General features: G+C 54.1%; 1 protein-coding gene across 11 annotated transcripts in view; it reads right to left on the reverse strand.

The window, feature by feature from the left end:
• nfia (nuclear factor I/A) overlaps nucleotides 1-17,826 on the reverse strand; it is a 190,078-nt gene that overhangs the window by 43,921 nt on the left and 128,331 nt on the right. For all 11 annotated transcript variants that reach the window (XM_035416200.1, XM_035416199.1, XM_035416205.1 and 8 more), the window contains exons 3-4: nucleotides 12,014-12,079; nucleotides 4,375-4,449 (exon numbers count right to left, since the gene is read on the reverse strand). In XM_035416200.1, coding sequence (XP_035272091.1) covers nucleotides 4,375-4,449; nucleotides 12,014-12,079 — 141 coding nt within the window. The remainder of the gene's footprint in view (nucleotides 1-4,374; nucleotides 4,450-12,013; nucleotides 12,080-17,826) is intronic.

The raw sequence follows: 17,826 nt of genomic DNA on the forward strand, positions 1-17,826 counted from the left end.
TGTGTGTGTGAGTGCATGTGTGTGCGTGTGTGTGTGCGTGTACATGTGTATGCATTAACTGATGTGCATTTTCCTGCAGCGCATCAGAAGCTGTAGTGAAACAGCATGTGGCGTGCAGCAGGATAATCCCTTTTTATAGCTTGGCTGTGCAGTAATGTGACTGAGCCCAGCAGACGTGAGTCTAAGTGGATGGGTTAGCAATACTTTTAGTGCTGTCCACCACTTACCTTATAGAGATGCCAACGCTTTGAATCTAACTGAAAATGATGACTATATACGCAAGATGAAGTAAAGCGACTTCATATTTTGTTTCAGTTAAATTGAGAAAGTGGAAGGAACTCTGTGTGATCCATTGTTGGGATTCCGATGGCCATAAGTAAACAGTGTTCTATTCAGTTTTGAGACCGCCATTTTACCATGGGAAAGTGTAGCCCCTTTGCTTCTTAACAGACTCACTGGTTCACTGTTCATTTAAAATGTTTATGCGAAGAAAACACAGGATTGTCCTGGATAAATTGCATTACTGAGGAGGCCATATTGATGTGGAATGTGGAATCTAATAAAAGCCCCTGCTGGCCTTCCTTTCCTCTGCACAGCGGGGGATACAGGGAGAAGGAGGGGAGAGGAACTTACTCTGCGCATGGGGGAGAAGGAGGGGAGAGGAACTTACTCTGCGCATGGGGGAGAAGGAGGGGAGAGGAACTTACTCTGCGCATGGGGGAGAAGGAGGGAAGAGGAACTTACTCTGCGCATGGGGGAGAAGGAGGGGAGAGGAACTTACTCTGCGCATGGGGGAGAAGGAGGGAAGAGGAACTTACTCTGCGCATGGGGGAGAAGGAGGGGAGAGGAACTTACTCTGCGCATGGGGGAGAAGGAGGGGAGAGGAACTTACTCTGCGCATGGGGGAGAAGGAGGGGGGAGGAACTTACTCTGTGAGACTCGCATGGGGGAGAAGGAGGGGAGAGGAACTTACTCTGCGCATGGGGGAGAAGGAGGGAAGAGGAACTTACTCTGCGCATGGGGGAGAAGGAGGGGAGAGGAACTTACTCTGCGCATGGGGGAGAAGGAGGGGAGAGGAACTTACTCTGTGAGACTCGCATGGGGGAGAAGGAGGGGAGAGGAACTTACTCTGCGAGACTCGCATGGGGGAGAAGGAGGGGAGAGGAACTTACTCTGCGCATGGGGGAGAAGGAGGGAAGAGGAACTTACTCTGCGCATGGGGGAGAAGGAGGGGAGAGGAACTTACTCTGCGCATGGGGGAGAAGGAGGGGAGAGGAACTTACTCTGCGCATGGGGGAGAAGGAGGGGAGAGGAACTTACTCTGCGCATGGGGGAGAAGGAGGGGAGAGGAACTTACTCTGTGAGACTCGCATGGGGGAGAAGGAGGGGAGAGGAACTTACTCTGCGCATGGGGGAGAAGGAGGGGAGAGGAACTTACTCTGCGAGACTCGCATGGGGGAGAAGGAGGGGAGAGGAACTTACTCTGCGCATGGGGAGAAGGAGGGAAGAGGAACTTACTCTGCGCATGGGGGAGAAGGAGGGGAGAGGAACTTACTCTGCGCATGGGGGGAGAAGGAGGGGAGAGGAACTTACTCTGCGCATGGGGGAGAAGGAGGGGAGAGGAACTTACTCTGCGCATGGGGGGAGAAGGAGGGGGGAGGAACTTACTCTGTGAGACTCGCATGGGGGAGAAGGAGGGGAGAGGAACTTACTCTGCGCATGGGGGAGAAGGAGGGGAGAGGAACTTACTCTGCGCATGGGGGAGAAGGAGGGGAGAGGAACTTACTCTGTGAGACTCGCATGGGGGAGAAGGAGGGGAGAGGAACTTACTCTGCGAGACTCGCATGGGGGAGAAGGAGGGGAGAGGAACTTACTCTGCGCATGGGGGAGAAGGAGGGAAGAGGAACTTACTCTGCGCATGGGGGAGAAGGAGGGGAGAGGAACTTACTCTGCGCATGGGGGAGAAGGAGGGGAGAGGAACTTACTCTGCGCATGGGGGGAGAAGGAGGGGAGAGGAACTTACTCTGCGCATTGGGGGAGAAGGAGGGGAGAGGAACTTACTCTGTGAGACTCGCATGGGGGAGAAGGAGGGGAGAGGAACTTACTCTGCGCATGGGGAAGAAGGAGGGGAGAGGAACTTACTCTGCGAGACTCGCATGGGGGAGAAGGAGGGGAGAGGAACTTACTCTGCGCATGGGGGAGAAGGAGGGAAGAGGAACTTACTCTGCGCATGGGGGGAGAAGGAGGGGAGAGGAACTTACTCTGCGCATGGGGGAGAAGGAGGGGAGAGGAACTTACTCTGCACATGGGGGAGAAGGAGGGGAGAGGAACTTACTCTGCGCATGGGGGAGAAGGAGGGGAGAGGAACTTACTCTGCGCATGGGGGAGAAGGAGGGAAGAGGAACTTACTCTGCGCATGGGGGAAGAAGGAGGGGAGAGGAACTTACTCTGCGCATGGGGGAGAAGGAGGGAAGAGGAACTTACTCTGCGCATGGGGGAGAAGGAGGGGAGAGGAACTTACTCTGCGCATGGGGGAGAAGGAGGGGAGAGGAACTTACTCTGCACATGGGGGAGAAGGAGGGGAGAGGAACTTACTCTGCGCATGGGGGAGAAGGAGGGGAGAGGAACTTACTCTGCGCATGGGGGAGAAGGAGGGAAGAGGAACTTACTCTGCGCATGGGGGAGAAGGAGGGGAGAGGAACTTACTCTGTGAGACTCGCATGGGGGAGAAGGAGGGGAGAGGAACTTACTCTGTGAGACTCGCATGGGGGAGAAGGAGGGGAGAGGAACTTACTCTGTGAGACTCACATGGGGGAGAAGGAGGGGAGAGGAACTTACTCTGTGAGACTCGCATGGGGGAGAAGGAGGGGAGAGGAACTTACTCTGTGAGACTCGCATGGGGGAGAAGGAGGGGAGAGGAACTTACTCTGCGCATGGGGGAGAAGGAGGGGAGAGGAACTTACTCTGTGAGACTCGCATGGGGGAGAAGGAGGGGAGAGGAACTTACTCTGTGAGACTCGCATGGGGGAGAAGGAGGGAAGAGGAACTTACTCTGCGCATGGGGGAGAAGGAGGGGGGAGGAACTTACTCTGTGAGACTCGCATGGGGAGAAGGAGGGGAGAGGAACTTACTCTGCGCATGGGGGAGAAGGAGGGAAGAGGAACTTACTCTGCGCATGGGGGAGAAGGAGGGGAGAGGAACTTACTCTGCGCATGGGGGAGAAGGAGGGGAGAGGAACTTACTCTGCGCATGGGGGAGAAGGAGGGAAGAGGAACTTACTCTGCGCATGGGGGAGAAGGAGGGGAGAGGAACTTACTCTGCGCATGGGGGAGAAGGAGGGGAGAGGAACTTACTCTGCGCATGGGGGAGAAGGAGGGGAGAGGAACTTACTCTGCGCATGGGGGAGAAGGAGGGGAGAGGAACTTACTCTGTGAGACTCGCATGGGGAGAAGGAGGGGAGAGGAACTTACTCTGCGCATGGGGAGAAGGAGGGGAGAGGAACTTACTCTGTGAGACTCGCATGGGGGAGAAGGAGGGGAGAGGAACTTACTCTGTGAGACTCACATGGGGGAGAAGGAGGGAAGAGGAACTTACTCTGCGCATGGGGGAGAAGGAGGGGAGAGGAACTTACTCTGCGCATGGGGGAGAAGGAGGGGAGAGGAACTTACTCTGCGCATGGGGGAGAAGGAGGGAAGAGGAACTTACTCTGCGCATGGGGGAGAAGGAGGGGAGAGGAACTTACTCTGCGCATGGGGGAGAAGGAGGGGAGAGGAACTTACTCTGAGACTCGCATGGGGGAGAAGGAGGGGAGAGGAACTTACTCTGCGCATGGGGGAGAAGGAGGGGAGAGGAACTTACTCTGCGCATGGGGGAGAAGGAGGGGAGAGGAACTTACTCTGCGCATGGGGGAGAAGGAGGGGGGAGGAACTTACTCTGTGAGACTCGCATGGGGGAGAAGGAGGGGAGAGGAACTTACTCTGTGAGACTCGCATGGGGGAGAAGGAGGGGAGAGGAACTTACTCTGCGCATGGGGGAGAAGGAGGGGGGAGGAACTTACTCTGTGAGACTCGCATGGGGGAGAAGGAGGGGAGAGGAACTTACTCTGCGCATGGGGGAGAAGGAGGGGGGAGGAACTTACTCTGTGAGACTCGCATGGGGGAGAAGGAGGGGAGAGGAACTTACTCTGCGCATGGGGGAGAAGGAGGGGAGAGGAACTTACTCTGCGCATGGGGGAGAAGGAGGGGAGAGGAACTTACTCTGCGCATGGGGGAGAAGGAGGGGAGAGGAACTTACTCTGCGCATGGGGGAGAAGGAGGGGAGAGGAACTTACTCTGTGAGACTCACATGGGGGAGAAGGAGGGGAGAGGAACTTACTCTGTGAGACTCGCACCAGCTCCGAGACGCTGAAGACACCTGACGTGACAAAACTGTCCTGGAAGCCCAGGTGTCCTGAGAGAAAAGACAGAGAGAGAGAGAGAGAGAGAGGAGACGGTCAGAGGGAGTCAGGAGAAAGCCATGTTAACTTCAAGGCTTGCTTTTATTTCAACCAAATATGTATGATTGGCATCGATAGCAAAGTCACATTCCTAAATAAGCTGAATTAATAGCCCTAAAGGACAAAGGGCTGGTCACTCCTTCAGGATTGGTTGAATCTCAGAAAGACCCCAAATCCATTCATACTGACTATGTGTTATCCACTGTTTAAAATGCCACATTCCCTGCAAGACTATGGGGAAACTGGGGAGAAAGGAGACCAGGATGAATACATATAGTTTGAGACCGAAGGCCTTTGACCCCGAGGATTATGGGGGATTGAGTGCGGCAGAAGCTGAAGCTGAAACCGTTTCCTGTGCAACAGCCTCAGCCTCGCTAACCGCCGTCAGTCCGAAGGTGTCTTCTGGTATTGACCAAATAAAGTGCTGAGAGGGTCTGGGCCCTCCTCGCGCTCCCCGGCTCGTTCTCTGTGGGACACGCCACTGACACAAGGCTCGGTGCGATGACAGAACGCTGAGGGGAGCACGGGCACTTATGTGGGGGACGGAAATACCCAATTCCCAGGGCGGGCTCTGGGGCCTGCCAGTGCAGCAAACCTCCGACCACTGCGGGACAACCACAGCCCAAGATTTAAAGGGCAATTACAAGCAATTCAATTTTTTCGAGGGAAACGGGTGATAAAGCTACAGGAAACGGACAATGCGCTGAAATGGGCTGGGGAGCCCGGGAGACTACGCTGTAAAACTACGCAGCTGCTGACACACGCACACGCACGTGTGTGTGTGTGTGTGTGTGTGTGTGTGTGTGTGAGTGTGTGTGTGTGAGTGTGTGTGTCTGTGTGTGTGTGTGTCTGTGTGTCTGTGTGTGTGTGTGTCTGTGTGTCTGTGTGTGTGTGTGTGTGTGTGTGTGTGTGTGTGTGTGTCTGTGTGTGTGTGTGTCTGTGTGTCTGTGTGTGTGTGTGTGTGTGTGTGTGTGTGTGTGTGTCTCTGTGTGTGTGTGTGTGTCTGTGTGTCTGTGTGGACACCGCGGTCACCCACACAAGGAGCTTTGTGTCCCGCTGGTGAGGGAAGAGAAGGGGGGGGGGGGGGGGGGTGGGGGGGGGGCGAGGAGGGGGGGGGGGGGGTTTAGGGTGACGCGGGCAGGACAGGACCGTGGCGAGAGGCTCTCCCTGCACAGACGCGCCTCCCCAGGAGCTCCGCCCTGACGTGTGAGAACGGAGCGGACGTGCTCCTCCCTGGGAGCTCTCCTCAGGCTGAACTCCTCCTCATCCATCTCCCGCGGGAGCCGTTTGGGAGGAGGCGCAGTGGGCCCAAACCACAGGATGAGGAGGAGGAGGAGGACTTTCGGGGGGGCACAGTGATCTGCCAAATCGCCGTGCCAATCCATCTGAGGGCACCTAATCCCGGCTTCCCTCTCAAACGGGTGATTACAGCCAATTGGCAGCCCGGCTCTGAAACTCAAATTCACCATCTCATCGCTGAGAGGAACTTGTTTGTTTTCGCAGGTGTCCAAAATGTCAGCGAATTGCCATTATCTTTTTTTTTTGTGATTGGCTGGGAGACGGCTGCACGCTGGAACATTTCGGGAAAAAGATGGAAATCGTTTATACGATACGTCGAATCTTAAAATGTTCCGGTCTGAAATTCAAAAATCCGTGTGTTAAACATGATTAGCGAAAAAACCTTAATGAAAAATTTACATACAAATCAAATTCAAATGGAGTGAGATGAACATTTCGCACGCCGTTATTAATATAATGAATCAGATGCTACGTCTCCTGTTGAAGACGGTGCTCTTCAGGCAGGGTGATCTTGAGCGTGCTGCGTAAACGTATTTAAGTTCATGGGGAATGCAGTAAACTTAAAAAGGGGTCTGCGGTCGCGGCCGGGCGTGTTCGTCCCGTCCGGCGGGACGGCTGTTCGCTCTGGTCTGGACACCACAAAACCCGGCCGGGGAAAACCTGCCCTCTCAATCACTGTCTTGGCGGGACGGGATTGTCTTTTTCTGCTGAAATAAAAGAGAAGGATCTTGAAAAGAAGTGATGTGCCCATTAAAACGCTCCTCTGCAGTCCGCTGGCGAGCGCGCCATAAAGGCAACAATAGAAATGAGTTTAGCCGTGACTGCTGCTGGATCTCCAGACATACAGCATGTGGACCAGAGGAATAATAAATAAAAAGGCGCACGGCACAGAGGGCGGATAATATCTACGGCTCATTGCGAGCCAAACTGCTGACATTAGCTAAAAACTGCGCGGACCCAGAGAGCAGACCTGCACAAATGCCCCTGACTTTGTGGAGGGGGAGAGAGGGAGCGAGAGAGAGAGAGAGAGAGGGAGGGAGGGAGGGAGGGGGAGAGAGGGAGCGAGAGAGAAAGAGGGGAGGAGAGAGGGACAGTGTGTGTGTGTGTGTGAGACAGTGAGAGAGATATGAGAAAGAGCAAGAGAGAAAGCAACAGAAAGACTGAGAGAAAGAGAGAGAGAAGTCAAAGTTTCCAGGCAGCTGTGCACACTGTGACACGGCAACAGCACTGCCCAGACCCCAGCAGCGCGGCTTTACTGGGGGAGAAACGGCGGAGTGACGCAATGGAGCACAGCTCTCCGCAGCGCGGTCACCGTAGTGATGGAACGTATACAGTCCGGGTTCACTGGGGGCGCCTCTATGAGTGCCTCATATAGAGGAGGCAGGGGGCGATGGAGGGGGGGGAGGGCTCCCATATCTCAACAAGGATAATCACTCCCAGCTGTGTCCACCACTCAGTTCCACAGACGGAGATGATGGGGGGCGGTGGGCGAGGGGGGCGGGGGATCGGCTCCACTTTCACTGGAACTCTGAGATTTATCCTGAACTGCCTGAACCTAAAGTATGAAAGCAGAAAAGTACAGTAAAGGCCATGTCCAAAGGAGATCTGATGCCAATAATCAGAGATATATGAATAAAGGAAATGAATTAATGTCGACTTTTCAATCTATTAAATGTGCAGCCAGAGATGTACCAGCTGTCTTTCTGCATCTCTCAGTCTCCCTGTTGTAGATGTATGAGCTGTCTCTGCCTCTGTTTCCCTACTGTAGATGTACAAGCTGTCTCTGCCTCTCTGTTTCCCTACTGTAGATGTATGAGCTGTCTCTGCCTCTGTTTCCCTACTGTAGATGTACAAGCTGTCTCTGCCTCTCTGCTTCCCTACTGTAGATGTATGAGCTGTCTCTGCCTCTGTTTCCCTTCTGTAGATGTATGAGCTGTCTCTGCCTCTGTTTCCCTACTGTAGATGTATGAGCTGTCTCTGCCTCTGTTTCCCTACTGTAGATGTATGAGCTGTCTCTGCCTCTGTTTCCCTACTGTAGATGTACAAGCTGTCTCTGCCTCTCTGTTTCCCTACTGTAGATGTATGAGCTGTCTCTGCCTCTGTTTCCCTACTGTAGATGTATGAGCTGTCTCTGCCTCTGTTTCCCTACTGTAGATGTATGAGCTGTCTCTGCCTCTGTTTCCCTACTGTAGATGTATGAGCTGTCTCTGCCTCTGTTTCCCTACTGTAGATGTATGAGCTGTCTCTGCCTCTGTTTCCCTACTGTAGATGTATGAGCTGTCTCTGCCTCTGTTTCCCTACTGTAGATGTATGAGCTGTCTCTGCCTCTGTTTCCCTACTGTAGATATACAAGCTGTCTCTGCCTCTCTGTTTCCCTACTGTAAATGTATGAGCAGTGTTACTGCCTCTCTCAGTCCCCCTACAGTAAATGTATGAGCAGTGTTTCTGCCTCTCTCAGTCCCCCTACAGTAAATGTATGAGCAGTGTTTCTGCCTCTCAGTCCCCCTACAGTAAATGTGTGAGCAGTGTTACTGACTCTCAGTCCCCCTACAGTAAATGTGTGAGCAGTGTTACTGACTCTCTCTGTCCCCCTACAGTAAATGTATGAGCAGTGTTTCTGCCTCTCAGTCCCCCTACAGTAAATGTATGAGCAGTGTTTCTGCCTCTCTCAGTCCCCCTACAGTAAATGTATGAGCAGTGTTACTGACTCTCAGTCCCCCTACAGTAAATGTATGAGCAGTGTTACTGCCTCTCTCTGTCCCCCTACAGTAAATGTGTGAGCAGTGTTTCTGCCTCTCTCAGTCCCCCTACAGTAAATGTATGAGCAGTGTTACTGACTCTCAGTCCCCCTACAGTAAATGTGTGAGCAGTGTTTCTGCCTCTCTCAGTCCCCCTACAGTAAATGTATGAGCAGTGTTACTGACTCTCAGTCCCCCTACAGTAAAAGTGTGAGCAGTGTTTCTGCCTCTCTCAGTCCCCCTACAGTAAATGTATGAGCAGTGTTACTGACTCTCAGTCCCCCTACAGTAAATGTATGAGCAGTGTTTCTGCCTCTCTCTGTCCCCCTACAGTAAATGTATGAGCAGTGTTACTGACTCTCTCAGTCCCCCTACAGTAAATGTATGAGCAGTGTTACTGACTCTCAGTCCCCCTACAGTAAATGTATGAGCAGTGTTACTGACTCTCAGTCCCCCTACAGTAAATGTATGAGCAGTGTTTCTGCCTCTCAGTCCCCCTACAGTAAATGTATGAGCAGTGTTACTGACTCTCAGTCCCCCTACAGTAAATGTGTGAGCAGTGTTACTGCCTCTCAGTCCCCCTACAGTAAATGTGTGAGCAGTGTTACTGCCTCTCTCAGTCCCCCTACAGTAAATGTGTGAGCAGTGTTTCTGTCTCTCAGTCCCCCTACAGTAAATGTGTGAGCAGTGTTTCTGCCTCTCTCAGTCCCCCTACAGTAAACGTGTGAGCAGTGTTACTGCCTCTCTCAGTGTTGTCTTTGCGTGCCGCTGGGTGTAATGGGGAGGAAATCCTCTGTCCTTATCGCTGTGCCTCTGAAGTGCGGCAGCAGCCCTGTCCCTGAAAGACTCGGGCCTGCTTTGTGAAACAGCACGTACCACAAGGCTCCGGGGTCAGGCTTCACCAGGAAAAACAACACGGGGGGGAGAGAAACGGCGCACGCCATGTTTTTCCTGCGCGCGGAGACGGAGGGGAGGAGCCTGGAGCCCTGAGGAGGCGGTAGGTGAAGCGAGGGAGGGAGAGCGGGGGGGACGGGGGGGGGGGGGGGGAAGCGGTGTGACCGCCCGCCCCGCTCTTAGCCATGAACTCCGCCACGACCGCCAGGTCGACTGCGAGCCGCGCAGGATGTGTGCGCCGACGGTTACTGGGCCAAAGGCGGCGGCGATGTCACTTCCCTCATGCTGCCAGGAGCGCCCAGAACAGCGCTGCGAGAAACGCCGCTGGAGAAGCTGACGGGGGATTTGTTTTGTTTTCTGTTGCTCGATATTAAACTCAGATTATTTCAGTCTCCACTCCTATACTCTGCTGTTTTTAATGCTGTGTTTTATACTGTATCATAAATATCCTGGATTAAAATATTCCAACTGACACACTATGAAAACAACTACTGTCTACTACTACTGTATAATACTGTCTACTGCCTATTACCACTATTACAGTGAATTACACTGGGAAAAAACAATAATAATAATAATAAACAGTATAAAAAGAGGGAGTCAAGCCTGCCAGGCCTGCTAAAGGTCGAGAGAGGACCTAATCCACCATCACAGCACAGCCAGACGACAGATGGAGTTAGTGTAAAAAAATAAATAAGTCAGATAAATAAAAATACAAATAGACACTCATTTATGGAGCGATGATGTGCGTATTCGCACGGGAGAGACAGACGAGATGAGTGACCTTCAGTTCAGCCGCTGGAGAGCGCGAAGAGGAGTCCATGGGATCAGCCACATATGCGAGAGGAAGAGATGAACTGGCAACCCGTCTGTCTGTTTCCGCCAATCGTAACTGGCGTGGAGGGAGCGCGTGGGGGCAGAGCCGCACTCACGGGCCAGGAGGCAGCGGCTCTGACTGGAGCAGGCACCAAGCCCGGCCACGCTGCAGCGGGCTGCCCTGTGGCTTTGGCCCGTTTCTGGACCAGCCTTAGCGCCAGTGCTAAAGAGGCCCACCTGTGACCTAGCTGGCAGCCGCCACCCTGTCAGGCGCCCTCTGGTGCAGGTCCAAGCCGCCAGCCGGAAAGCGGCCGTGGGGTTTACTTGAGCCGCGCGCGGGTACGCAAGCCGCCGCGTTCCGACCATCGCTCGGGTCCGACCCGACCCAGAGCGCTCCGTTCGTTCGGCTGAAAGCCCTGGTTGGCCTCCTAGCAGACCCGCGCAGACGCTGGCTCCTCCTACAGCGCGGCTAGCGAGCCTCGCGTTTCCAGCGCTCGACGCAGCATCGGCTGCGGCTGCAGCTCGCTAAAGGCCAATCACACAGGCCTGGAGAGAGCGCGTGGGTCACTAACACCGCCCCCTGCTTCGGGACGCGCCGACGGAGCCTGCCTCCAAGCACAACTTCACACATGGCTACCGGCGTGCTAGCCGAGCGCAGCTCGCCCGGCGCCGCGCTAGCAGATAGCCAATATTCCGGCAGGGGCGGCCTCTGGCGTGATTAGATACCAGAGGGTAAAGCTGGCTTTTCGACACTGGCACGCGGCCAGCCTGCTTAATGTGAAATGGGCCATATCTGCGAAAATGTAAAAGCCGTAATGCTGTGGTTATAAACTAACAAAGCAAGACAAATCTATATTGCAAAGGCCTTTCAATCTCATAACGCTCCACGTAATGATTTCACTTTCCGCGCGCTTCCCCTCTCCCCCCGGCCCGGGGAGCGGGAGGGGGCTCGTCTCCCCGTCTCCGATTCATTTCTCCGGGTGTTTGATCGCAAACGCGGTCCAGACGGAGGCTGCGCTCCCGGCTGAGGCCCCGCCCCGCCGCCCCGCCGCTGCAGCTGTGCGTCTCGCTGATCTACTGCGAGGTTTATGCAAACAATACGCGCCGGGCGCGGGCGGATAAATCAGACCGGGCGAGCCCATCTCTAACCGCGGTGGAAAAGCGGTGCTCTGATTGTGGTCCCGGCTCCTCCCCCCTCGCGCCCGGCGCGGAGCCGTCCGGAACGGAGGCGTGCGGTTGGAGAATTGGCCCTCGCATATCTAATACATCACAGGAGCCTTTGATACCATCGGCCTGCTTAATGCGGCGGGGCGGGCGGGGAGGGAGGGAGGGAGGGAGGGAGGGGGGGGAGGGAGGGGGGGAGGCCGCGGGTGCGGGCGCGCGGTTCGGCCGGCGGGCCGGCGAGCCGACGGCGGCGTCTGGGCCCGGGCGCTAATCCCCGTGGCGCAGTGCGTCAGGCTGCGGATAGGCCGCTCTAGTCCTACAGGGCATGAGTCCGGCAGCTGCTGGTACCTTTCAGCTAAAATCTGATTTACAACCGCTGCACCGGGGGGGTGGGGGGTAGGGGGGGGGGTGACCTCCAGTACAGACACTGCCTAAAGCTACTCAATAAAAGTCTGGTGGTGCAAAGGCCTACAGACTTTGTGGTTCTGCAGGAACGAATCTTCCTATGTGAGCTTTATGCTACACGCTTGGCATTTAAAGAACAGGCAGTACAAAATGGCTGTCACGTGGATCCTGGTTTAGTAAGCAGCAGCAGAATCAAACTCACCGTTTTCTGGCTGGTCCTTGATGTCAGCTTCACTGGGCTGGTTTGGACTTTCAGACTGTCCTGATTCTGCAAAACAGACAGGAAGAGCACGCTTAGGGGTCTGCACACACAACAGCCACAGTAAAAACACCCCCAAACACCCCCTTTTTTTACAGAACACGATACACAGCGGGACTCAGCGTAGTCCCAGCAGGTCACTTCATTTAGTCACTGTGCAGTACTGTGACCACAGACAGTCCAGCGGCTCCCAGTGCACTTCTGTTCTCCGGAGGCATCTATGGTGGCCCAGCCAAAGCCAGCACTGCGCTGGCTGTTCAGGTGAAACCCAATTCGCTCGTCTCTCTTTAAGAGGGTCGATGGCGCTGGGCTTTCTCCCTGCGCTTCCACTGTAGCCAGGCGGTCTCACCAGCGCTGGATTACTGCTCTGACAGACGAGGCTGAGAGGTGTGCTGTACTACAGGAACACCTTAACCTCCACGGACCTTTCCTCCCTCACCCTCAACACAACTACATACAGACTGTAGTTTTACTGCAGCTTTAACCCCACTCTCTCTCTCCTACACTCTCCCTGTCTCCCTCAACCCCTCACTCCCTCTCTCAGGTCAGATACCCTAACATGTGAGCTCCATAATGTTTGGGACAAAGACTTGTGTTTTTTTTTTTTTTTTTTTTCTTGACTTGGCTCTGTACTCCCATAAATGGGGGGGGGGGAGGTATGTATAAGAAGTGTCGTAATTTCTACATGGTGAAACCAAAGTGTACATAAATTCACTTAAGTAAAAGTGGAGAATCTGCACTTTAGCCACATGCGAATCGTTTGATTACAAATCTAAAATTGTGGCATGCAAAGCCAAATCCAGAAAAACTCACTGGATATAAAAGTGTGTTCGTAATAGTCCTGAACTCCCTTTTCCAGAATTTCCTGGAATTTGGAGGTTAATGAACTAATACTTTCCCACTCATATCCTGCCTGGCTGCAGTGTGCACATGCAGCCTGGGCCTGTTTGCTGGTTGGGGGTCCTGTGTGAAAGTGCAGTGTGCACATGCAGCCTGGGCCTGTTTGCTGGTTGGGGGTCCTGTGTGAAAGTGCAGTGTGCACATGCAGCCTGGGCCTGTTTGCTGGTTGGGGGTCCTGTGTGAAAGGGTAAATCTGAGCGGGGCAGTGAGAGCGTGGCTCGCTTTCAGTCGCACGTTTCTGCTTAAAATGTGCAGCTGGCAGGAGCGGCACTTGCTTATGAAAATCAATCGGCCAGGAGAAAGCTTGAAAAACACGTTCGCATCCAGCATTCCTCATAAAAGCAGCCCATAAACAGGAGGCAGAAGGCTCGGGCGTTGTTTAACAGTGTCATTCACCGCGAGGCCCGTGATGAGGAAATACACATTAGGACGGCGCTCGGTTAAATAAGTTATGTCCCGGTTTGTCTTTCTCCGCCGCTGCCGCCGGCGCGGTGGAGGAACATACCCACCGGATGATTGGATGCCGCGCGGGTATTGATCTTACACTGCGGATAAAATTGCTGGAGGTGGAGAAATATTACCTGTGTCCGCGCGAGCCGGGGGCCCTGACGCTTACGCTGGCTAGGGCTCCAGCCGTACAGCCGGCCGGGCTGGAGGAGCGCGCTAGCTAGCTAGCGCTGTCTGCTCTCACGCACGCCGGGCTCCAGCCTTACAGCCGGCCGGGCTGGAGGAGCGGGCTAGCTAGCTAGCGCTGTCTGCTCTCACGCACGCCGCGCGCTGGAATAGTTAGAGAGCGAGGCCGTCGGGCCGCGGTACCCCACGAACGCATTTCTGACCGCCTTTCGTCCGCGCGTAGCAAACGGGGGAAGTGAAGAGCGCGCCCGGGCCCGCCGATACCGCCGCGGTCGCAAAACCCGGGTCGTTATCTCCGACCGAGCGTTCATGAATTCAAGCGCAGCCGGACGAGCGGACCCCCTCCTTTCACCCCCAAAGAACGCAGCCAATCCGTAACCGACAAACCCGGCGCGAGCGCTCAGTACGAGACCGCGCCGCTCGGGCGTGACGGGAAAAACTTTACCAAAAAAGAAAAAAATACAAACAAAAAAAAACAAGGCGCCAAACGCGGACAAAAAAAAGTAGCTATAACGTAACTTGAGGTAGACAAAAAAAAAAAGTTTGGCCGTCCCGTCCCCTCGCAGACAAAGTAAACAATTTAGAGACTTGTTTGCATTCTGCTCAGCGTCGCGGTCTGCATCAACAGCTTAAAACAAAGGCAATCTGGAGCCCGGGGAACAAAACGTCCCCCCAGCAACAGCAAAGAGATATTTGAAAGCGGGCTGTTTGGAGGGGGGGGGGGGGTGGGTGCACTGGGTGTGTGTGAGGGGGTATTTTCACACAGTCTGGCATTGCCCCCTCAACCAAGTGCTCTCACCCGGTTCCCCTCGCTAATTAAATATGCAAATGAGCCGTGAGACCCAGACTCTGTGTGTCACACCTGCATTTACCCCCCGTGGAGGGCCCTCAGAGAGGGGAAAAAAAATCTGCGTCCAAAAAACAACAGAGAAAACCTACGCTAAACAACAAACAACAAAACGGCGGCACAAACAAGCCCATTCACACGCACTTATCCCCCCGCACCAGCCCACACCAGCCCACACCACCCCGCTCTCCCTCTTACGCTCCGTGAAAGGCCATAAAGTAATGGTCCGTCTACATCTAATTTAGTTCCGTCATTGTTCGAAGACCAGCAAAGGCTGGGGGGGTGGGGTGAGGTGGGGTGGGGGTGCTTGGGTGGTGGGTGGGGGTGTGGGTAATTGACAGGAACCTGGAAAAATAAGAGTTCCGATCCATTGGTGTGTTTCGGTAAAACTTTTCAGCTCTCCGAGCCTCTTACCGCAAGTACAGGACCCAATCAAAAACCGTGTGGCACACGGACACCACAGGACTGGTCCACACAGAATGTCCCCAAAACTTCATTTGCAAAAGATCAAAAAATAAATTATCTACCAATTAATGCTTTATTGCTAATAGCATGATGAATTTACATAAATAAATAAGAAATTTAGTTCTGAACTAGTTCAGAAAGAGAGTTCAGACAGGGTGGAAATTTAAAAAAATTTTCTTGAAAAGTCACTGTGTAAACTATGACAATTTTATCAATTCAATGAATCCTTATTCAATGGAAATCTGGTCCATGTTTGAGTCGCTAATGGGGTCTAACGCTATTATTCTGGGCCTTAAAACGGCTGGGAATACCACACTAATCCTGTATGAACAATGGCCAGGACCTCAGCTCACTCCAAAACATCTCCGCGACGCTCACTGCCAAGCAGGAAGTGCAAGGGCCGACAGATTTAGAAAGTTAACCGAAGGCAGATCATTTTGCGCTGAGCACTAAAACAGGCCCCCCTGAAGGAGTACAAGGGAACGGTGCAAACGTGCAAATGCGAAAATGTTCAGACAACTTGGCCCGACAAGGAAATCGTGAGGGGTTCTGCTGAACTCCAAATGTAAGAGTTGTGTTGCTGAAGGGCCCAAGCGTGGCCCCTGGCCCTCTGCTCACAGCACCCCATTGGGCTGAGATTTTGGGGGAAGGGGGTGGGGTGGCCCCGGCCTGCTTCATTATGCATGCACGGAACCATCTGCACCCCTCCCAGGTCTGAGCCTCCGCATGCCGCTCTCTCACCAAGAGCAGCGCTGTAATCCAATTGTGTGTTAAAACCCCGCTTTCAAAAGGCCCTTTACACACTGGGCTCAGGAACACGCAGCCCAATAAAAGGAGGGAGAAACTTAATTTAGAAATACAAACGCGCCTTTCTGGGCCCTCAATGGAAGGTGAAGCAAGAGGGAACGGCTTATTGTCTCCACAAGTATCGTCTTCTGTCTCTTCCTCTCCCCTTTTTCCCCCAGACACGGAACAGTGTTGCAAATTCTCAACGCTGCAGACTATCAGCGCCATTCCCGTCGCCCTCTCCTCGGTGGAGCAGGGGAGCGGGGGAGCGGGGGTTTCCCGCACAAAATATTTTGCGGAGAAGTGGGCAGCTTTTCGAGTGGAAAAGGGGGCCGTGCGCGGCTCTGTTCTGAAACGGGCTAAAACCGGGAGAACAGAACAAACGCAGATACAGCACGCCTCACAGCGGACGAGGACACGGGCGAGGAGAGAGTAAGAGAGCACGCACGCACTTCCTGTGCCACAGGTACCGCCGCTCCGCCCCTGGCCCGCTCACGCTACGGCGCTCGGCGGACATCCTCCGAGCGGGGTCGCCGCGTTCACACACACACACACACACACACACTCCCCATCGCTCGCTCGCGTCGCTCACTGCTCCCCCGGGCTCGGGACTGGGGTGCCCGGGCGCGCCTGTTTCCACGGGCTTCGCCTCTGTCCTGTGTTTGAGTAACCCTGCCCTCTCCCCTGCGTTTAGCGTCACTGCGTACGAAACACCCGCCATGTTTATACGACTCCCCCGCGGAGAGGCCCATTGTGCTCCGGCTCTGCGGATCGGACCGTCGAGGGGCCTGTGGCTTCTCTTTCCTCTCGCGGTCCACCTTGTTTACACGAGCCGGTTCCACGGGTCAGGAAACAGGGCCCGAGGAGGATGTAACTACGACCTCTATTTAGGGATGCTGTCCGCACTTTAAATAAATACACGCAAACAGGCCCATAAAAGATAAAAATGAGGCATGCACCTCAAAGGACAACAGAGCACACCAGGTCACTCTGGAGGGGGCGGGGCTAGTGTCACTGGGCCCAGACCCGGGCCACAGTAAAGCACTAAACAAAGCAGCTGGTCTGAAGCAGGTGACATAAACCCAGCCAGTGTCTGACTCTCGGGCCTTATTATGACATCACCACCTGGTTTTGCTGGGGAGGAGCTGAGGCATCGAGGAGACAGCGGCGAGGCGGCAGTCCGTTAACATGGCCGCCGGCGGGATCGGCAGAGAGCGAGGGAGCCGGTGTGTTCTCCTCTCAAACTGCGCTGTCTGCTATCAGCCGAGGGAGGGAAAGTCTGACCCTCTCTCTCCTGGCTCTTCACGTTTCTGCTTCGGCTTCTCACTCTACACCCGCGTAGAAAGCTATCTTTCCTGGTTCCATTTTGTGCCTTTGCTTTGCAGGTGGCAAATTTGCACGGCCAAGTGCAAACGATCAGAAATGGCGTGGCTCCATGCGTGCTGGGGACTCTGCCAGCCAAAGTAAGTTGTCACTCGAGCTAGTGGCTGAACCCGCGGACGAGATGAAGGCCTGATAGCCAGGGAGAAAGTAAGCAGGCTAACGCAGGCCTATCGCCCGGCCAACGCTCCGGAGTGTGACACCATTATCAGACGCGGTGGAGAATGTTGGCCTCTGATGAGGAATTGTACCCGCTGCACTATTCAAGCAGACGTGACATTACCCAGAGTGCTCACTGGGACTGTTTTACACATTTACACCAGGGCCACGCGGGGCTGAGAGAGCGCTGAGCTAAGAGCGCTGAGCTAAGACCAAGATCAAGCAGGAGACTGTGAGAATGTGAGAGTTATTAGGCCCAGGCGCGTGGGTGGGAACATGTTTGCGAGGGTTATTTTTCTTACTGAAGAAATAGGCTATACTTAACTGAACGGAAAATATCGTGTTTGGGCTATTATTTCAGAAAGCAAAGTCAGAAATTATACATCAAATATGAAATTAGCGCCAAAAGCCTGAAACTGAAAGTGCGATTTCTGAAAGCGTTTGGGGAATAGGGGCATGAGGAAAATCTTTTTTAGCTTTCTGCATTTTTTCCAGCTAAGCACGTTCATGTCGTTCTCTCCAACTTCTCACTCATTCCACTGTGGCTCTTGCTTGCTTTCTTTCTCTCTCTCTCTCTCTTTCTCCC

Source organism: Anguilla anguilla, chromosome 4 (genome assembly GCF_013347855.1).
Source record: "Anguilla anguilla isolate fAngAng1 chromosome 4, fAngAng1.pri, whole genome shotgun sequence".
Lineage (NCBI taxonomy): Eukaryota > Metazoa > Chordata > Actinopteri > Anguilliformes > Anguillidae > Anguilla > Anguilla anguilla.